This window comes from Tachysurus vachellii, chromosome 21 (genome assembly GCF_030014155.1).
Source record: "Tachysurus vachellii isolate PV-2020 chromosome 21, HZAU_Pvac_v1, whole genome shotgun sequence".
NCBI lineage: Eukaryota > Metazoa > Chordata > Actinopteri > Siluriformes > Bagridae > Tachysurus > Tachysurus vachellii.
In genome coordinates, this window is record NC_083480.1 from 16,475,883 (window position 1) to 16,499,103 (window position 23,221).

Here is a 23,221-nt window from a genome sequence, read left to right on the forward strand (position 1 = left end):
AAAATCCATGACATCATGTATCTAAAAAAAAGACTGTTCGTAATTGACCTTTTTGGAATGCAATATGTTTGGTCTTTCTGAATAAATGAAGCTAAACGGTCTTTCAATCTGTTTGCCAGGCATTTTGATAGAATCTTATAGTCCACACGGAGCAGAGAGTCTGGCCTCCAGTTTTTCAACATTCCCAGATTGCCTTTTTTGGCAGCAGGGAAAGAATTGCACGCCGACAGCTGATTGGAAGAGTCCTGTTCCTTACACATTCTGCTAAAACTTCATGGTAGTCCTTTCCTACAGTTCCCTAAAAGGGTTTATAAATCTCTGCAGGTAGCCTGTCTATGCCAGGTGACCGTCCAATAGCTAGCTGTTCCATTGTTTCGGTTAAGTCCTGGTAGATGATTTCACCATCTAGTGCCACTTTTTGCTCAGGTCCCCGTTGCAGTAGATTCTGAAGCAGTTCAGCTGTTCTTTCAGGATCACATTGTTCAGCACTATATAATTGTCCGGACTCAGCCCGGACTTTTAGCCATGTGCCTTTGTTTATGTTCCTCGTCACGTGTCTGCCCCGCCTTCGTCTGCTCATCCCATCTCTACACACCTGTTTCCCATTGTCAATTATTATGTCTATTTATCCGTGCCGCGTTGCCGATAGCAGCGCGGAAACATCGTCATTGTCCCTTCAGTGTTACGTTCGTGTAACGTCTTCGTTTCATCGTCCTTTGTTTTGTTTAGTTTTCCACATATATTTTCATATTTTATATAGTTTTTATATAGTTTATAATTTTTTTATTTATCTATCTTCTTTTGGTTTATTTTTTTTATCCTAAATTGCATTCTTTTTTTATTCTAATATACCGGACAGATGCAAAAAGCATTTCACTGCATGTCGTACCCTGTATGTATGTGTATGTGTATGTGACAAATAAAATTTGAATTTGATTTGATTTGATTTTGATTCGATGTGATGGTCTGAAAAATCATGACATAATGGAAACATTCATTATTCTACTGGTCCGTGTTTTGCTTATATATCATCGATCTAATCTGGCCCCGCTTTCCATTTTCCAGCTTCATGAAACCTTCCACTTTTTATGGACCTTCATTTGGAGCACAGACATTTATTAACACAAAAACCACACCACAATATTCTAACTCGGTAAACAAAATCCTACTTTTCTAAATTTCCTTTATATTATATAATATTTCTATTCACTCTCACTCACTCACTCTCACTCATTTTCTACCGCTTTATCCGAACTACCTCGGGTCACGGGGAGCCTGTGGATATCTCAGGCGACATCGTGCATCAAGGCAGGATCCACCCTGGACGGAGTGCCAACCCATCACAGGGCACACACACACTCTCATTCACTCACGCAATCACACACTACGGACAATTTTCCAGAGATGCCAATCAACCTACCATGCATGTCTTTGGACCGGTGGAGGAAACCGGAGTACCCGGAGGAAACCCGCGAGGCACGGGGAGAACATGAAAACTCCACAAACACAAGGTGGAGGCGGGAATCGAACCCCCAACCCTGGAGGTGTGAGGCGAACGTGCTAACCACTAAGCCACCATGCCCCCCTTATTTCTATTCAGACTTTTTAAAAATAAAATACAGTAGTTACACCTGCACTGGTATTTGATCCGTTACTATACAACATTTTTCCTTCCCACCACTTTCCCCACGCCATCTCGTTTTCTGTCTGTATGTGTTTCTTGTAAAAGCAAAACATTTGTTTTAGTTATTTTGAAAATCTTTAGACCCGTTTACATTGAGAGACGTTTTCTAAGCACTCCATAGAGAAAAGAAACGGAGTAATGAACAAAGACAAGAAGAGAAATACAGAAAAAAGGAAGCCACTCGGTGTAATTTATTCATTTCTTTGTAACTGGTGTTTTATTTGTTAACATCTTTCTTAGTCTGAACCTTTTTTTTTTACTCAAAGCTTCATTGCTGTACGTTGAAGCACGATTACTCATGCCATGAACTTTTCTACAGTCTCTTACAGTACAGCTACATGTTACATCTAGAAATTCATTAATCTCCTGCAATGTGTACAAATCATCCATTAAACAATCAGATTCAGAAATTTCTGAAAAAGTGTCATCATCATCATCATCATCATCATCGTCATTAACGTCTCCATCGTTACAGTCTTCAGAACAATCTGTTGTTGACTTTGTTTGTTCTACATTGACCTCATCAAACATCATTTTCAGTTGCTGGGTCACTATTTTTCCATTTCCATTCACCTTTACTCCTATAGTGTTTTCACCAGCATTAACATTGTCCTCAGTTACCATTTCTTTAATTATTGTACCTTCATCATTCATAAGTCACATTCACCAGTGTTCTTCTATATGTGGCTTTTTACACCTGGTCACTTCATGCGTTTTCTGTGATCAGATAGCTATACGATGGTAAAAAGAACAGGTCTAAATGCCCTCCGAAACGTTTCAGAGACGGATATAAATCCGAAGGTACAAACCACTTCAGGAGGTGGTCTGGGACACGTTTCAGATGAAACTGGACAGGTGTAAATGAATGTGGTTGTTCAAGCCACATACGTCAGCGCTATACTCCTCCCAAACGGAAGTACGTCACTCGCAGGTGATCTTTCACCCAGGTGATCTTTCACCCTTTCGCTGCTGCCGCCAGTGAAAACGCAGCAAACAGTAAACGCTGTTTTTTGTAGCATAACCGTCATAACGAGTTTTTCCGTCTTCTTTTTGATCGCGTTCTGAAAACCGCATACACCAAAGCGTGTTGAATGAGGAAATGAGGAAATGAGGTCAAATATATTTGCATTTTGGGCGGGAGTAGAAAGATCCGATTCGCCGAGACGCATTTACGTGGCCTAATGTAAATGGACCAGTTTTAACAAATCAGATAGCTATAGGATCAGAGACAACACACGAAGTGACCGGGTGTAAAAAGGCCCTGTGTGACACTGTCCTTCACCTGTGACAGATGGATTGATCTCAGGAGCTGCACTTGAGCTGGGTTCATTACTGCCCACAGCTCCACTGGTACGGGCTTTGTGTTGGCTAGCGGCCCACTTATGGCCAAATCAGGACATTCAAAGCACTTCATGCTACCTGTACCGGCATAGATCATGTATGATTTACCGTCATGCCACACATGAAAAGACACATCCAGCTCAGGTTCATTTAGGAACATTTGGACCTGTCTACTAAAAGACATCACGTGTTTTAAAGCCATGTTTTTACACCCTAATGGGATCATTTTAATTCTGCTAGTAAACCTTCCAAAATCTTCCTGAGTCCCTTCTCAATTTCCGCATTTTTTAGGCCATCCTTAAAAATATTTTGGTTTGCAGTAACAGTAAAAAAAAAAGGTCGGTAGGTAGGTCTATATATTTTTTTTCAAGTTTCAATATAAAAAAAAGTACAATTTTGGTGATGGTGATTACGTAGGTATGAATTTAAACAAATTAGCATATCGTGACGTCACTGACTGGGTCTTCAACCCGTGCCTTCGGACGCATCATTGCAAAGCTCATTTTGACGCAGGCTATATAGACCACAAACAAATTCGTTTGAACGGAGACCGCGAACATTTTGTTTACTGCAGCCGTCAACATAGATGACGTCATGGGTTTTTATTTAAAAGAAAGAACGTAGCCTTCGTTTGTATGTAGGCCTAGGCAATTTAGATATTTACAATACTTACTAAAATATAATTAATATTATTTTATTGCTTTTGTATTAGTTGTTTGAAGAGTAAAAAAAAAATTGGTCGGTCTTAATTGGTCGGTAAAAGGTTTTCTTCTTTTATGGGAACCACCACAGCTTTATTTATCCTGGACGCTGAACATATTCTTGTACCCGATGTGCTCTCCTACTGCTACCAGTACATCCTCCACCGTCATGGCGACAGGTGTGTACCTGAACCTGGCGTGAGAGGGCGGAGACACCCTCCTGTGGAGGGGACGCCATCCCGACCGCCAACAACGTTACGCTCTTTCCAGCTACTATTTACTCACTTAACCAGTAATGTTTTTAACTGAAAAAAAGAAGAGATAGAAAAAAAAACAGCAGTTTCCCAAACTGTCGCCATCTCTCCGTGTTCACCTTCACACACCCACACACTCCCAGCATGCACCGAGAGAGAAAGAGAGAGAGAGACAATGAGAGAAAGACAGCAAGAGAGGCAGTGAGAGAAAGAGAGACAGCAAGAGACAGAGACAATGAGCGAGATGGAAAGAATGACCATGAGAGGAAGTGATAAAAAGAGAGACAATAGGAGAAAGAGAGAGTAAGAAAGAGTTCATGACTGAACACTGAAAACAGCGATAGAATGTTTCGGCTTGAACGAACGATGACATAATGCTGTTTCATCCAGACAAAAAAATAAATGTTTTTCTTTGTTTAATTCACTAAGATGAACGTAAATACAGTAAATCAGAAAAAAGTGCTGAAGATAAACAAATGAACATCAAAGGATAAATCTCTCCGTCTCTCTGCTGATTGGACATCTTTTCTTTTCACACTTTTTTCCACTAATTGTGAAACCAGAGATACAGTAAACTGTTTTACACACTCTCTCCATCGTACTGTGTGTGTGTGTGTGTGTGTGTGTGTGTGTGTGTGTGTGTGTGTGTGCAGTGAAATAAGTGTGGTTATGTGTCTTGTGCTTTATTGGCGGAGTCATTTTTAACGTTCACGCCAATAAAAGCTGGTGAATTGGAAGTGAATTGATAAAGAGAGACAGAGAGAGAGAAAGAGAGAAAGAGAGAGAGAGAGAGAGTTATGTAGTTAATAATGGGTACATGAGGACAGAATGGAGAGGATCGTCCCTCTGGGCTGGAGCAGAGAGATGGAATAATTTCCCACTAGACGTAATCACGTGACTGCGACATTAGGAAGAAAACAGACAGGCGTGTGTGTGTGTGTGTGTGTGTGTGTGTGTGTGTGTGTGTGTGCGGCAGCTGACAAGCACACAGCTACGCAGCGTGATGAACGGCGCCTCACAGCTGTTTATCAATATTACATGCACACGCACCATTTAAATATATTCACACACACACACACACACACAGACACACACACACACACAACCATCTGTATTTTTCTCAGTGAAGCTGTGATGCTTTCTATCTGCTCTTCATCTTCCTAATCCTCTCTTTTTATTCCCCTGTATCTCACTGTCTGTCTGTCTGTCTGTCTGTCTTTCTTTATCTCGCTCCCTCATTCTCTCTGTCCTTCTTTGTACCTTTCTAGAATTGTCTGTAATTCTCTGTCTGTCTGTCTGTCTATCTCTCTCTCTCTCTCTCTCGTACACAAACCCATACACATCTCTGTGAGTATAACAGCACTGCTAGCTTCCTTTAAATTCTGTTTTTAGTTTTTAATTACCCTCAAGATAAATCCTCTCATTATTTTCTCTTACACACACACACACACACACACACGCTTACTTTTCATATTTGTCTTATTTGTCTTTAAGCCATTTAAGATGTGACCCGGGAGGACTGTAGAGTTTGTCTGACTCCTGAATCCTCAGCAGCTTTAACTCCATAGACTCAACCTCATGCGAGATTCAATCTGAATACCTGCTGAAAGCATTGAAGTGGGATTCAGCCCTCACTTCATCTCTGCTTGAAGGGAGCGATGCATCTGTACACTCTGCTTAAACACTTCAGCTTCCAAAACTTCGACTTTCACGCTAACGTCTCCATCCCCGTCGCTAATAACTAAGCCGAGCCTTCACCTAAACCGTGCTGTGTAGCTGCAAAGCAAGCTGGGATTTTTGAGCACACTGTCCCTGGGGACACAAGGTACAAGGTGGGGGACAACCTGGACAAGGTGGCAACTCATTGCAGGGCTCCCAAGCACGAACACACACTCACACAAACATACACACTACAAAAAATGTAGTGACGTTAATCAGCCTTTAGCACATGGGAAGAACCTACAAACTCCCCACAAAGGATGGTGACAGGAACTGGACCCTAAACTTTAGCCATTAAGCCACAGTGTTCCCTCTTAAATAAATAATAAAATAAATAAATGATTAATAGAAACATTCTTGAAATATACATTGGTTTTGACCTCACAATCTGACACAACATAAGATTTTCCCTCAATAAGGCGGAATTCATAAAGGTTTCTGTTTGAGGCCAAAGATAATTAAAGAGTAACTGTGTTCAAGTTCATACTGAGACTGTTTCAGTAATAAACCTGTGACCATGCCTGAGAAAAATATTACTGATAAAGGAGCTTTGTTTCACTGAGAAAAAAACTTACATTAAAAAAAAATTCCACACCTTCGTTTCAGCCCATAGAAGATTGGATGGATGGATGGATGGATGGAGGTATGTATGTATGTATGTATGTATGTATGTAGGTATGGATGTATGGATGGATAGATGCTTGTATGGATGCTTGTATGGATGGATGGATAGATGCTTGTATGTATGTATGTGTGGATGGATAGGATAAATGGATTGATGGACAGGTGAATGGACAGATGGATGTGATAGAATTGGATGAGTAGATATATGGATGGATGGATGGATGGATGGGTGGATGGATGCTTGTATGTATGTATGTATGTATGTATGTATGTATGTATGTATGTATGTATGTATAGATGTATGTATATAGGTATGTATGTATGTATGGATAGATGCTTGTATATATGTATGTATGTATGTATGTATGTATGTATGTATATAGGTATGTATGTATGTATGGATGGATGGATTGATGCTTGTATGTATGTATGGATGGATGGATAGGATAAATGGATTGACGGACAGGTGGATGGACAGATGGATGGGATAGAATTGGATGAGTAGATATATGGATGGATGGATGGATGGTTGTATGTATGGATGTATGGATGGACTGATGCTTGTATGTATGGATGTATGGATGGATAGATAGGATAAATGGATTGATGGACAGGTGGATAGACAGATGGATGGGATAGAATTGGATGAGTAGATATATGGATAGATGGATGGATGGAATGGATGAAGAAAATCGATGGATGGATGAATGGATGGATGGATAAATAGATGGATGGATGTATGGATGGAATGAATAAATAGATGGACAGATATTTTACTAATAAAATATAAATTGAATATTTCCAATGCAATAAAAATACACTTTTTTAAAAATCTTTTTCATTTAGTTCATTAAGTTTCAAACAATTTCCCAGTCTGAGTTCTTTAACTGGAACTTTAATGGATATTTTCTGTCCTCTTGTACAATGAGAATAGAGAGGATCTATAATTATAACACTGTATAAAACTGTTCTTAATCGTATCTTCAACATGACTCATAATTCCACTAGCACTTATAAAGCTGAACTCTGAGCCATTTATATTTAAAAAAGTCAATACTAATAATTTGGGGTCATGCTTAACCCATGGAGCTATTTTTACAGACTTTTTTTTTTACAGCTCTGAGGCGATAAAACTTTCCTTATAAGGTATTTAAGCCACTGAAAGGGAAATAAACATATTGATTTACATCTGTGTGCTGTGTAATAAAGGCACTAAACCAGAGGAGGACTTTATTTTTGGCATCGCCACAAAAACTCACGTCCTGTCATATGCGTCATTCTGCGCACTGGTGGCGTTGAAAACGGCATGATTCAGGTGGGAGAAGTGGCTCGGGCGGTGACAGCTTCCACAATACGTTCAAAAGATTCTAAGACACGTCGAGAATAAAGTGGTGGATTCAGTTGACGTTATTCACGTCATTTTGGGACAGAGCCTCATAACAGCGTTTTGCGCTCACTCGGTTCGCCGAAGATTTTACCCAGAGTGACTTACAATTCGAGGCAGTGTACGAGTGAGCAGTCTAAGGATTTAAAGTTGGACCGAGAGCCTGTCAGAAGCTCCATGATTTAAACTGTGCTCCAGCACTTCTATGTTCTTGCAGGTCACCTGGATGACGACTGAGACGTACCATTTTTTTTGTTGGTGGACTGAGATTTAGGTCCGGGTCACAATGCTGAATAGTGACGATGCCACAGTTATCGCCTGTCAATCAGAGCCACACTGACCAATTGTAAGCATCTCTGAGCTCATGCACTTATGGACAGAGTTAACGCTTTCCTAAGAGAAACATTAATACATCCAGAAAAATGCCAAAGAAACAAACAAAAACAGTTCCTAAAATTTGGGCTTCTGAACATTAGATCACTTGCACCCAAAGCACTTATCGTAAATGAAATAATCTCAGACAATAGCCTTACTGCATTCTGCCTCACCGAAACCTGGATTAAACCAAATGACTACATCGGTCTAAATGAGTCTACACCATCAGGTTATATCTATAAGCACGAGCCTCGACAGACTGGTCGTGGAGGTGGTGTCGCCACTATCTTTAACGATTGCCTTACTGTTACCCAGAGAACACAGTATAGATTTAAGTCTTTTGAAGTGCTTGTCCTTAATGTTACACTATCGCACACGCACACGAAACAAAAATCCCTGATGTCTCTTGCGCTAGCGACCGTGTATAGACCACCAGGGCCCTACACCGATTTTCTTAGAGAATTCACAGATTTTCTTTCTGACCTACTGGTTAGCTTTGATAAAGCATTAATTGTAGGAGATTTTAACATTCATGTTGACGACACAAATGATGCGCTAGGACTCACATTCATGGACTTACTAAACTCACTTGGGCTTAAACAAAACGTCACTAGAGCAACTCACCGTCGTAATCATACACTAGATTTAATAATATCACACAGAATAGATGTCACTGATATAGATATCATTCCTCAAAGTGATGATATCACAGACCATTATCTCATTATTTCACCACGTTATCGTCTCGGTAGAACTATTATTCCGACCACTAAAGACAGATTCACAAATAACCTGCCTGATCTGTCTGGACTTCTTACTGTACCCTTAAACACAGACGACCTAGATGAAATTACTAACAGCATAGGCGCTATATTCACTAGCACACTAGACACTGTTGCCCCAATCAGATTACAGAAGGTTAGAGATAAAACGCTTGCACCATGGTATAATAGTCATACTCACACCCTCAAGAGAGAGACCCGTAACCTCGAGCGAAAGTGGAGAAAAACTAAATTAGAGGTTTTTAGAATTGCAAAAAAAAAGGAAAGTATGTCCAGCTATAGACAGGCTCTAAAAGCAGCCAGGGCTGAGCACCTGAGCAAACTCATAGAAAATAACCAGAACAATCCCAGGTTTTTATTTAGCACAGTGGCTAGACTAACAAAAAACCAAAAATCTGAACACACAATTCCATCACAGTTCAGTAGTGACGATTTTATGAGATTCTTCACTGATAAAATCGAAAGTATCAGGAATAAAATAGGTGACGCTCAACACATAAGAGCAACTAGCATCCCGGTCTCACCTAAGGTTCTAAACACACAACTACATTGCTTTACAAGTACAGGTCAGGAAGAGTTAGTTAAACTTATTACTACAGCTAAATCAACAACTTGTTTACTAGACCCCATTCCAACTAAACTACTGAAAGAAGTGTTACATAAAGCCGGTGAGCCTCTTCTTAATATTATTAACTCCTCGTTATCTTTAGGTCACGTCCCTAAATCCTTCAAAGTTGGCAGTTATTAGGCCACTCATTAAGAAACCTAATTTAGATCCTAATGGACTTTCAAATTACAGACCGATTTCACACCTTCCGTTTATGTCTAAAATACTAGAAAAGGTTGTGTCTGTTCAACTGAGCACCTTCTTACAGGAGAACAATATCTTTGAAGAGTTTCAGTCAGGTTTCAGGCCCCATCATAGCACAGAAACTGCACTTGTTAAAGTTACAAATGACTTGTTCTTAGCTTCGGACAAAGACTGTATGTCACTATTAGTTCTACTTGACCTTAGTGCTGCATTCGACACTATAGATCACAACATTCTCCTAGATCGCTTACAAAATTACACAGGTATTCATGGACAGGCTTTAAGTTGGTTTAGATCCTACCTGTCTGATCGATACCATTTTGTAGAATTAAATGGTGAATCCTCCAGCTTATTACCAGTTAATTATGGGGTCCCTCAAGGATCAGTTCTAGGACCTCTGCTCTTCTCGATATACATGCTTCCATTAGGGAACATTATTAGAAGACATGGGATTAGCTTCCATTGCTATGCCGACGACACACAGTTATACATCTCCTCAAAACCAGATGAAATAACTAAATTGTCGAAATTAACTCAATGCCTTAGAGAGATAAAAGACTGGATGAGCTGTAACTTTCTGTTGTTAAACTCTGATAAGACAGAAACACTACTTATAGGCCCAAAAACTAGTACACAGAAACTCTCACAACTTAATTTCCAATTAGAGGGATGTACTGTTACTAGTAGCTCGACAGTGAAAGACCTGGGTGTTATATTAGACAGTAACTTGTCTTTTGAAAATCACGTCGCCCAAACCACAAAAACAGCCTTCTTCCACCTCAGGAATATTGCCAAGCTGAGAAACATCCTGTCTGTATCTGATGCTGAGAAGCTAGTTCACGCTTTCATGACCTCTAGACTGGACTATTGTAATGCATTACTAGGTGGTTGTCCTGCATCTTTAATAAATAGGCTACAGTTAGTCCAAAATGCAGCTGCCAGAGTTCTCACTAGGACAAGAAAGTATGACCATATAACCCCAATTTTATCATCTCTACACTGGCTACCTGTTAAGTTTAGAATTGATTACAAACTGCTGCTACTTACGTACAAGGCTCTTAATGGTTTAGCTCCCATGTATCTAACTAGTCTTCTAACACGTTACAATCCTTCACGCTCTCTGAGATCACAAAACTCAGGACTCCTGGTAGTCCCCAGAATATCTAAGTCTACTAAAGGCGGAAGAGCGTTCTCTTATTTAGCTCCCAAACTTTGGAATAGTCTTCCTGATAGTGTTCGGGGCTCAGACACACTTTCACAGTTTAAATGTAGATTGAAAACTCATCTCTTTAGTCAGGCGTACACATAATACATCCCATAAATATTGTGCACTATCACACTAGACTTGCACATTCTTATGAACAGCAGATATGTTAATCCCTCTGCACTGCTCTTCTCTTCTCTTTTTCTACCCATGCTGAGACACCCATGCTAAGATCGTCTTCCGTGCGTTGAAATTTCTGGACCTCCACTGAGACAAGGCTGACTCTGTGAGAACCCTGAGACATCTACAGATCCACCGGCTCCAGTTGGACTCTGTGATACTTGTATATTTGTAACCACACCATCTAGTGTCACCCATATGAGGATGGGTTCCCCTTGAGTCTGGTTCCTCTCAAGGTTTCTTCCTTTACCAATCTAAGGGAGTTTTTCCTTGCCACTGTTGCCTGAGTCACCTCAGACTTGCTCATTGGGGACAAATACACATACACACATACATACATACATACACACTGTGAACTGTATATATCTTGAATTTTTATTATATTAATTCTTTATACTTCTCCTTATGTTTATCTTTTGTTTTATGTTTATGTTCTGTAAAGCTGCTTTGTGAAAATGTCCATTGTAAAAAGCGCTATACAAATAAACTTGAATTGAATTGAATTGAGGGAGGCACGGTGGCTTAGTGGTTAGCACGTTCGCCTCACACCTCCAGGGTCGGGGTTCGATTCCCGCCTCCACCTTGTGTGTGTGGAGTTTGCATGTTCTCCCCGTGCCTCGGGGGTTTCCTCCGGGTACTCCGGTTTCCTCCCCCGGTCCAAAGACATGCATGGTAGGTTGATTGGCATCTCTGGAAAATTGTCCCTAGTGTGTGATTGTGTGTGTGTGCCCTGCGATGGGTTGGCACTCCGTCCAGGGTGTATCCTGCCTTGATGCCCGATGACGCCTGAGATAGGCACAGGCTCCCCGTGACCCGAGGTAGTTCGGATAAGCGGTAGAAGATGAAGATGAATTGAATTGAATCCACATCAAACAAGGTAGGTATGAAAGAACCCTGGAGGTGTCTTGGTTAAAGAACTACTTTCTATTGTCTTATTTTGTGTGACTTTGTTTCTAAACCAGCTTCTGTGAGTTACACATGCTACAACTTATTATTAATTTATACAGTTTGAAGATTGAGGGGGCACGGTGGCTTAGTGGTTAGCACGTTCACCTCACACCTCCAGGGTTGGGGGTTCGATTCCCGCCTCCGCCTTGTGTATGTGGAGTTTGCATGTTCTCCCCGTGCCCCCCTCGGGGGTTTCCTCCGGGTACTCCGGTTTCCTCCCCCGGTCCAAAGACATGCATGGTAGGTTGATTGGCATCTCTGGAAAATTGTCTGTAGTGTGTGATTGCGTGAGTGAATGAGAGTGTGTGTGCCCTGCGATGGGTTGGCACTCCGTCCAGGGTGTATCCTGCCTTGATGCCCGATGACGTCTGAGATAGGCACAGGCTCCCCGTGACCCGAGGTAGTTCGGATAAGCGGTAGAATATGAGTGAGAGAGTTTGAAGATTGTTCCTGTTTTTGTTTCTTATCGACTGGTAATATGGCCTGGCTCTTGAAAAGGTTTGATGGTTTGCCCTAAACCAGCGTATTCTCCCTCACACACTCCTGCATACCTCTGTGACATGATCTTGAAGGCATCAGGCAGGTAGCACTGAACGTTCTCCATCTGGAAAGGGTCGGCGTCGCAGAACGTGTCGTCGGTGCGTCCATAGTTGGCCATCTCGATCATGATGACATCGCTACCCGGGCATCGCAGATCGATGGGGTAACCCTCACATGCCATCTCCCTCCTCATCAAGCCAAAAGGCATCATGGAACGACTTAATGCTACAGAGAGGGAAAAAGAGACAGAAAAGAGAAGTTAAGAACAAGGTGTCAAAATGTCTCCAAAACAAAAGTCTCCACCTTTTAAAGAGTTCAGAATGGCTACGCAGCTTACAGGTGTTAACATTGCTGATAAAAAAAACTCCAAGTAGTCAGAGAATGAAAACAGCTTTTACCACAAAATGCTATTATTTTTTTTAAAGAGGGCGTTTTTCCAAGACCTCCGGAAACGTCGTGGTAACCAAACCCCTGGAATTTAGTGAATGCCGGATATTTGCTTTGCCTTCACTTCCTGGTTCTGGTTCTATCTCCGCTCCTTTTTCTCTATCTGTGTCCATCTGTTTTCATTTGGTTTCTGATTACGGTTTCTGTGTAAGTTTGTAGCTTTTGTGAAATCTTGTATGTTGCATTTACTAAGTATGCTTCTGCCTTGTGTTCCACATTTTATGGTTTTGATGTGTTTTATGGATATTTATTTTGTTGTAATATTTAACCAGGCCAATGGGGTTGCAAAGCCCGGATAGATGGGGAGGGTTTTGACAGGAGGGGCATTCGGTGTAAAATCTGTGCCAAATCAAGTATGCGGATCATAAACCAAAAGATGGAGATAAATGATCTGCTATGGCGACCCCTAACAGGAGCAGCCGAAAGAAAGAGAAAGTTTTGGTGAGCTGATTACACACACACACATTTTCTCTCACCCCATGTTACAGTGTAATGATGCCACACAATCTCTCATACAAGACCTGCTTTGCTGTTTAAAAAACACTAAGGCACAAGTGCAATTTTAATGTCATTTCCTCTTAAATAAAGTTACCACCTGATTTTCTATTACAAAACTAAGACAGAGGGCTTCACATCTCTGGATAAGCCCTGACCCTGCCCAGGATGATGAATGGATTAGAATACAGGGGTCTAGAAACTGTGTCCGATTTTTAGAAAAGGACACAATACAAAAAAGAGAACGAGGCAGGGATGTGCTACGTTAGCAGAAAACAGACAAGAGCGAGGAGATTAGAGGAGAGGAGAGGAGATGAGAGAGGTAGAGAGAAAAAAAAGACGAAACAGAGTCATCATTGTGCTCTATTCAGGCCAGAAGAAGAGCAGCGAAAGGGAAGAAGGGATCTGCAAGCTGTGTGGGAAAAGAGAGACGTGTAGATAAAGAGTGAAGAAAAGGACAAAGTAAGAAAGAAAGTAGGATAAAATATAACTCGCTGCATCCAGGCCAAAGCATATGAGAAAGAACACCCAGGAACTACGAGGTTTATATGGAGGCTGAGTCACTGTGTGTGTGATTACCCATAATGCACTGCAAATCTATATGCGTAACCAAAGAGAGATGGCAGGGAATGAACTCAAACATGGTGTTGTCAACTCAACTCCGTACAGTCAGAGGTCATGCCCGTGTAGCGACCCTGGCAGAGTTCAGTTGAGCGTGTTGATTTATACAAGCTGCTAATCAACCCATTAGCTAGCAATCTATTCCTACACGTGCCACTATTTACACTTCAGCCTTTAGAGAGACTTGTGGAAAAGTGTTTCTGTCAGATTTATTAAATTAAAACGTGAGCTCACTTACTGGCGAGGAATTCGGGAGCGGGATATATTTATGGCGAGACGACGGATCAGTGGGCGGGACTTCCTGAAGGTCAATCCTGAATTAGAGAGTTACAAATTTTTACTTTTGTGTTGTGAAAGAAGGTCAATAAATTAGTAAACCACCTCAGCATTAAATGAAGGTAGAGTATTCTTGATGTCGGTATACTTTACACAAGATATTTTTATAGGGAAGTCGTGGCCTAATGGTTAGAGTGTCTGACTCCTAACCCTAAGGTTGTGGGTTCGAGTCTCAGGCCGGCCACGTCTGAGGTGCCCTTGAGCAAGGCACCGAACAACCCGAATGCTCCCTGGGCGCCGCAGCATAAAATGGCTGCCCACTGCTCCGGGTGTGTGTTCATGGTGTGTGTGTGTTCACTGCTGTGTGTGTGTGTGCACTTTGGATGGGTTAAACGCAGAGAACAAATTCTGAGTATGGGTCACCGTACTTAGCCGTATGTCACTTTAACTTCATGATATTAGCAAACAGCAACTTTGTAAGAGAAACTCAGTAAGTTTGACTCCAGAGAGAAGGGAAAAGGGAGTAGGGGGAAAAGGAAAGACAATAGAAGGACAAAGTTGTTAGCTGTGTTAGTAGAAGAAAATCTGGGAGATAAAGAATATGACAGAGAAAGTTGGAAAAAGAAGCAGAAGGAGAGATCAAAAGAGCACAATGTAAGTGAGAGAGGACGAGAGAGAAAGAGAGAGAGAGAGAAAAAAGAACAAGTGAGGCAGAGCGAGACAAAAAGTAAGAGTGCTAGCCCGGAGGGAACAGAAGCAGAGAGCCGTGTGCCATGGAAAGAGGTGCAGCTGGGTTAATCGCTGCGCTCGGCTAAGTGGGCCTGAGAGAGCCACTGAGTGCTATGCTCTGCTTTCAGATACAAGAGCTTTCAGAAAGCCTTGGCTTTCAGACACGGCCTCACAAAATGGCCGCTGGCTGGCTGCACCGACTGCTGGACAAAAGAGATGAGAGACAGTGCGTGTATCTCGGGAACTATCCATGGTGCTGAATATGTTCAGGCTGTTCATTGTGGTTGAGGTTAGTGTACCATGAACCTGCTGAGCTTTACCACATTGCTGAAAGACAGGAGGTCAGGCATGAGAGCTTCACATAAGCATCTGAGCAAAAAGAGGTCCATGGCAAACATACAAACTTGACACTGATATATTTTAGGAACCCTGACATAGTCGAGTAGAGTTTATAAATGCCAACGTGGTGAGACCTCTGTGCCTCTGAGATTCATCCCTTTAAGAGTTTAAGCACATCATTCAACTACTAAATTCTGAACCTTCTATAACTACAGCAGCCAACTGAACCACAGTGCCTGTCTACAATATCACAATAAACAGTTGGACCATGGTTCCTGTACATAATTCCCCTGTAACTAATTGGACTGCATTCCCTGTCCCCAGTGTCCATGTAAACCAACTGGACCAGGGTTCCTGTCTCTAATACTTTTGTAAACAACTAGACCACAGTTGTTGAACCCAATGCCCCTGTAACCAAATGGACCACAGTTCCTGCTCTCAATGCCTTTGTAACCAATTGGACCACAGTTATCATCCCCAAAACATCAGTAAACTAGTCCACGGTTTGTGCTCCAGATGACCCTGTAACCAAATAATCCACAGTTTCTGCTCCCAATGCCCTTGTAACCAACTGCACAACAGTTTCCATCCCCAAAAATGCCAGTAAACAACTAGATCACAGCTCCTGTTCCAGATGCTCCTATAACCAATTGAGCCAGTTTCCATCCCCAAAACATCAGTAAACAACTAGATCACAGCACCTGTTCCTGATGCCCCTATAACCAATTGAGCCAGTTTCCATCCCCAAAACATCAGTAAACAACTAGTCCACAGTTTGTGCTCCAGATGACCCTGTAACCAAATAGTCCACAGTTTCTGCTCCCAATACCCTTGTAACCAACTGGACAACAACTAGATCACAGCTCCTGTTCCTGATGCCTCTATAACCAATTGAACCAGTTTCCATCCCCAAAACATCAGTAAACAACTAGATCACAGCTCCTGTTCCTGATGCCCCTATAACCAATTGAGCCAGTTTCCATCCCCAAAACATCAGTAAACAACTAGTCCACAGTTTGTGCTCCAGATGAGACTGTAACCAAATAGTCCACAGTTTCTGCTCCCAATGCCCTTGTAACCAACTGGACAACAAACAACTAGATCACAGTTTCTGTTCCTGATGCCCCTATAACCAATTGGACCACAGATTCTGTCCCCCATACCTCTGTAACCAACTAGACCACAGTTTCCTTTCCAGATGCCTCTGTTTCGAATTGGACAACAGTTCCCATATCCAGCATCGCTGTACCCAACTGCACAACGGTTTCTGCCCCAGTGCCCCTGTAACCCACTTAATCCTACCTCCCTACCTTAATGCCAGTGCAAAGATTCCAAAGTATGAATGGACTCCACAATATTCTCTGGATCCAACTGCTAGTTATACTACTTTATCACTTGTATTATGAGGAAAAAAATTATAATACGTATTATTTATTACACATAAATACATGAAATCTTTTTAGCCACTATGTGCTACTACCAATCAGGTGTAAAAAAAATAGGTCTCATTTAATTGTTTTAGATCTAGTGCTAATAAATAAAGGATAAAATAAAATCACTAAAGTAACGTCATGGTAAATTTAAACATTTAAGGAGTCAAATTTTATTATCAGGGTCAAGGTCAAGTCCTTCACCTCTGAGAAGCTCAGGATTTTTCAGCTTCCTCCCAACCTTCAAAATGTCAGGTACTCATCCTGCCTCTCCCTCACACACATTCCCATGATTCCCCCAGCTGCCAGCCTCCATGCTACATTAAATCCTCTTCCTCCTGCAAAGCCTCAGCCGGCGGCACAGGAAAATCACTTACCGAGTGCTGGCGGAAGAAGAAAGCCGAGGAGGGAGTGAGCATGTGTGTGACAGAGACCGCATCACACACCATGCAGAGACGTGCTGCTGCTCAGGACTCGGCGCTGAGCCGTAAGCACGCGACACACATGTCAACACACATCTACACTGGCACAAAAGGTTTTTGTTTTGTTTACAAAATCTTTTCTCCACAACTTCTCCCACATGACTTTTTTTGATTTATAGACATGACAGCTATTGCTCATATCTGCCAACATCCTTCAAGTCAACAACGCAACTCCTCACAACCCCTAAAAATTCTCTCTCACACATCTCATTCAACATTTGGTTCAACATCCATTTCTGCAAACAATGCCACTGTAACCAACCGAATTTCAATTCCCACCTGCTTGCCTGAACCCGGTTTCTGTCTCTAGTGACTGCAACAGTAACAATAGTTCTTGCTCTCAATATTTTTCTAAATTATGGGTCCACTGCTGTATGAATTGAAACCTTTATTGCCCCGAAGGGAATTTGTTTTGCACTCAAGGAAGCCACAGTAACATCCAACAACATTACAAACATAGAAGACACAAAAAAACAAAACATAAACTACACAAACACAGCAATGATAGTGACATACAATAATCAGTCCAATATCTAAAAATGAATCGATAGCTAAAAAAATTTCTTTAAAAATTCTATGTGCTTATGTCTGATCTGTTCAGTAACTGAATGCTCCTCGGTACAAATGATGTAATGGCATGTTTAGTTTTTGTTGGTGGCATTCGAAATCTACATCCAGATGGGAGTAAAGAGAACTCTAGGAAAAGTGGGTGGGATGGATCATCCAGTATCCTCAATGCCAGATTGAGGGTATACTGATCTGTAAGATTGGAGATGCTTTTAACATGGGATCCAGTAATTTTTCTGCCCATTTTAGTCACCTTATGCAGCATATTCCTGTTCTGGACAGAAAGACCTCCCCCCCAGCACTGGATGGCGAAAGTCACCACACTCTGAATAAAAGTTAAATAAAACAATGTCAAAGTCGTTGTGTCTGCATTAAAACTACGTAGTTTCCTTAAAAAATAGAACCGTTGCTGTGCTTTTGAGTATCTTGCTAGTGTGTTGGCAGACCAGTTAAGTTTATAATCAATAATAGTGCCCAGATACTTATATTCCAACACAGTCTCAATAACAGTCCCTTGAATAGTAACAGGTTGCAGTGGATGGTGCTTTTTTCTAAAGTCAATCTGCATTTCTTTTGTTTTAGAAATGTTTAAAATTAGTGAGTTTTGATTGCACTATTCATGGAAGTGGTCAACCTCAATCCTGTAATCCTGTTCATTATTATTTGTTAAAAAACCGACTAAAGCAGCATCATCTGCAAACTTAATCAGTGAACAGTTAGAATGGTGACTGACACAATCATTAGTATATAAAATAAATAACAATGGTGATAAAACACATCCTTGTGGCACTCCTGTATTTGTCACAATGGTTCTTGACCGACCGTGACCCGCCCTCACATACTGTTGTCTGCCTGTTAAAAAGTCCTGAATCCACTTTAAAAGAGTGAGGTTTACACCCATGCTTGTCAGCTTCTCTATCAATATGTGTGAGTGGATAGTATTAAAAGCTGAGGAAAAGTCTGCAAACAGGATGCGTACATAAGAAGCTGGTGTTTCAAGATGTTTGTAAATTCCATTCAGGAGGGTTGTAACAGCATCTTCCACACCCCTTTTCTCTCTGTAAGCAAACTGTAATGTGTCCATGTGAGCTTGGGTTTGTATTTTAAGATGAGTTAAAATAATCCGCTCAAAGCACTTCATAGCAACGGAAGTGAGTGCCACTGGTCTAAAATCGTTCAGTCCAACTGGTTTGGGTTTCTTAGGAAGGGGTAGAATTTCTGCTATTTTCCATATCTTAGGTACTTTGTGTGTGTTAAGTGATTTCTGAAACAGACTTTTAAACACTGGGCTCAGTTGTTCTTTGCAGCTCTTTAGGACGATGCCTTCCAACCTGTCAGGGCCAGCAGCTTTCTGTGTCCTTATATGGGAGAAGGTCCGCCCCACTTCCTCACAGCTTACCCTGATTGATGCACTTGCTCTTCCATCAAAGCTGATTGGAGTAGGTGGCACGTCACTCTCCCATCTCGCAAAAAGTTCATTCAGGGCATTTGCTTGTTCAACTGAATGTACCGGAGTGTTAGAGTGGTGATGATTTTGACCTATAATAGTTTTAATACCCCTCCACGCCATACGAGAGTTATTTTCCTTAAGTTGTTGTTCAACTTTATCTTTATATGTTAATGTAGGTTCACAAAGCCATGAGCATTAACAGTAAAGCAACATCCGCCATTGTTGTTGTGTTTGTGTTTGCTGCTGCTGCGCTAACGTTGCTGGGACACGTGACACGTATACAGTGACGTCAGACTCGGCTCTGTGATGCTCTCTAGCCGGTGGAAAGGCAAACCGGTTCTTAGAAGGTTCGCCAGTGGAACCAACTTTGAACCAGCACCAGTGCTAGCTCTGAACCAGCACCCGGTTATTTTTGGTAGAAAAGGGGCAGTACTGCATTGTGGCAAACAGGAGACAGCAACCAATCAGGACAGAGAACATGACACGTGTGTGTGAATGAGAGCTTTATCTCGTTTTCTTGCTAATCAGTCGCAGTTAGATGTTAAGAACCCGATGAATGATAAACGATCCTTCGTGCGGAATTTATTTCGCTAGCCAGTAGTGAAGTTGTTGAGCTTGAGAGCTCGTGATGACTAGATAACTAGGAACAGGAGGTGTTTGTTTGTGTTTGTATAAGATAAGATTGAGTCATCTGAGGCATCTGCTTACTCACTGTGTGTATATTAATTGCTTTTTGTTTTGACTAGTGTGATAACACTATCCATCACGTGCTTAACATATGCAACTGGTCTCAGGACGACATACATTACACCGATTGGAAAATACGATATGCAGAGAATTACAAACCCAGCAGACAATCCGAGGGTTTTATTGTATTTTAGCTAGCTAGAGTTATTTAGATAGCTCATCCTGAGGGGAGAAGTCTTTAAAGTAAATAGTCATGTTAATAAAAGTAGAAAATGTTGGTTGATTCCATCATGCTTAACTTCGCACAGTGTGAGTGTTCAGGCATTTCTGTAATGCAGTGAGATCGGTTAATAGCATAGATGGTTGTTTTTATTACTCTGTGTGTGGAGAGAGTGTGAGACAGAGTGAGACAAAGACAGTGAAAAGTCTTTGTGCATGTGTGAGTCTGTGTATGTGTGATTTTCGGTGCTATAATGTATAAATATATATATATGTGTGTGTGTGTGTGTGTGTGTGTGTGTGTGATATTGCACTCCTGTAGTGAGGTTGTGTGGGCTCAGTCTAATAGTTTAATCACTAGCCAGAGGTGTGGATCTGTGTGTTCGCTCTATAGGAGAGCTGAGAAAACAGGGCTCCACACTGACAGGTGCTGCTAATCCCATTGTGTGTGTGTGTGTGTGTGTGTGTGTGTGTGTGTGTGTAAATGTAAAAGTGGTTGTAAAAGTTAAAACGGCTGTTGGTGAAGTGTTTAAACAATTAAACTTACTGCAAATGTCTATCTGTAATCTGCTTGTAAAATTTTGTGCTTGGTTACAGTGGTATTGGTGGTAGCACCCACAGTTATTGGGGCACTAGGGCAGCAAGTGGGGTACAATTAGTTGCAGTGGAATTAAGACCAGTATAGTTCAGTTGGTTACAGTGGGGCAGGAAGTGGGGTCTCATTAGTTTCAATGGAATTATCTTGTGAACGTTTGTCCAACTGGTTAACGTGGCATTAAGAGCAGGAATTGGGGTTTTGGATGGTTACAGTGAGGGGGGCATGGTGGCTTAGTGGTTAGCACGTTCGCCTCACACCTCCAGGGTTGGGGGTTTGATTCCCGCCTCTGCCTTGTGCAAGTTCTCCCGTGCCTCGGGGGTTTCCTCCGGGTACTCCGGTTTCCTCCCCCGGTCCAAAGACATGCATGGTAGGTTGATTGGCATCTCTGGAAAATTGCCCGTAGTTTGTGAGTGCGTGAGTGAATGAGAGTGTGTGTGTGTGCCCTGCGATGGGTTGGCACTCCGTCCAGGGTGTATCCTGCCTTGATGCCCGATGACGCCTGAGATAGGCACAGGCTCCCCGTGACCTGAGGTAGTTCGGATAAGTGGTAGAAAATGAGTGAGAGTGAGTGAGAGAGTGAAAACAGAGGGGAGAAATATGATTGAAATATATATGAAAATGGATGAGTGGCTGAACAATACGTCTGATAAAATTAACTGACCGACCAATCGTCACAAACTGTTTCTAAAGAAAGAATAAAATAAAGAATCGAATATAACATTAAAGCCCCACTCAGTGGCTGCTGATTACAGTCAGGTGTTATAAAGTGACTCACACGCTCTGTACAGAAACCTGTCTTATGTGGAGATAGTGATATTATATGAGTCTCATATGACTGTAACGTCACCATCGACTCACGGAGAGAGAGAGAGGAGTTGCCAGTTTAATAGGAACAGTAGACAATGCCAGAAAGGGCTGTGTTGTACAACTGATCTACAAACTGGATTACGCGGTGAAAACACTGAACAAGGTAAAGATCAAAGCCTGAACACGGAGAATCACACGACTCACTGTGTAGTGACAGAACACAAAGGAAACAGGTGAGATTCATTAGGACACGTTAGAGCAACAACCAGTGACAGAACTTGGCAAAAGGGGGCAGAGACATGAATAAAAAAGCACACATGAAAATGTACACAATGCAAACAATCTATCTATCTTTACTGAATGGTGTCTCTACTTTTTCTCAATTTCTGTTATCCATCATAAGGAGGTTATAGTGAGGCCATGAAGTGATTATGATGAGGTAATAGTGAGGTTATGATGAGGTAATTGTGAGGTTGTGGTGAGGTCGTGATGAGGTAATGGTGAGGTCACTATGAGGTAATAGTGAGATCATAATGAGGTACTGTAATAGTGAGATCATAATGAGGTAATAGTGAGATCATGATGAGGTAGTGGTGAGGTCATGATGAGGTAATGGTGAGGTAATAGCAAGGTCATGATGAGGTCTTGGTGAGGTCATGATGAGTTAATGGTGAGGTAATAGTGAGGTCATGATGAGGTCATGATGAGGTAATAGTGAGATCATAATGATGTAATGATGAGGTAATGGTGAGATCATGATGAGGTAGTGGTGAGGTCATGAAGTGATTATGATGAGGTAATAGTGAGGTCATGATGAAGTAATGGTGGGGTAATAGTGAGGTGATGATGAGGTTATAGTGAGGTCATGATGAGTTAATAGTGACTTCATGATGAGGTCATGACATTTCACCAGTCAAAAAGCGATCACATGAGTGTCCACACCACCAATAGATGAAAATAAAATTGCACATCCTCCTCAACAATGTCATCAATTGGCTTAACAAGAACATCTGAAACATGAAGAACGTAGTACCTCAAGGTCATGTTTATGATCAGGATCACGTGACCTAATCTACAATTCACAATAAACGTGCTGTGAAGTAAAGAATGAAACTTCTCAATCAACCAATCAGTGTACGGCACGTATGAACCCTGGTTTACTACACAGTAGAACAGTATTAACTCAGTTTCCATCGCCATGACAACACACTCCTGATGTAAAACGGGTATTTATCAACAACATGCATGATCGTTATCTTTAAGCAATTTCTATTTGAATCAGCACTTACTGTGGCCACTCCCTGACTAGTGAACTAGTTAGTGTATTGAGACGTAGCCTCTTGTGCGTCATGCTGTTGTTTTCCTACACAGGCATGTCCTGAGGGGGTCGTATTCCTCCACAGCAATTTGTCTGTGGTGATTTAACGACAACGCTGCACAGTTTTTATCTATTTGTAGGTACATCTGTGGAGAAGAGCTTGAAGGAGTGAAGAAGTGAAGGAGTGAAGGAGCAGGAGAATGCAGCCA

At 41.6% G+C, this 23,221-nt stretch overlaps 1 protein-coding gene across 5 annotated transcripts in view; it reads right to left on the reverse strand.

The window, feature by feature from the left end:
• The window catches only part of LOC132863806 (adhesion G protein-coupled receptor L1), a 108,479-nt gene that overhangs the window by 47,700 nt on the left and 37,558 nt on the right, over positions 1 to 23,221 (reverse strand). For 4 of the 5 annotated variants that reach the window (XM_060896795.1, XM_060896794.1, XM_060896793.1 and 1 more), the window contains one exon: positions 12,559 to 12,772. In XM_060896795.1, the coding sequence (XP_060752778.1) occupies positions 12,559 to 12,772 (214 nt within the window). Of the gene's footprint in view, positions 1 to 12,558; positions 12,773 to 14,348; positions 14,425 to 23,221 lie in introns of all 5 variants that reach the window. The other variant, XM_060896796.1, reaches the window with a different exon arrangement.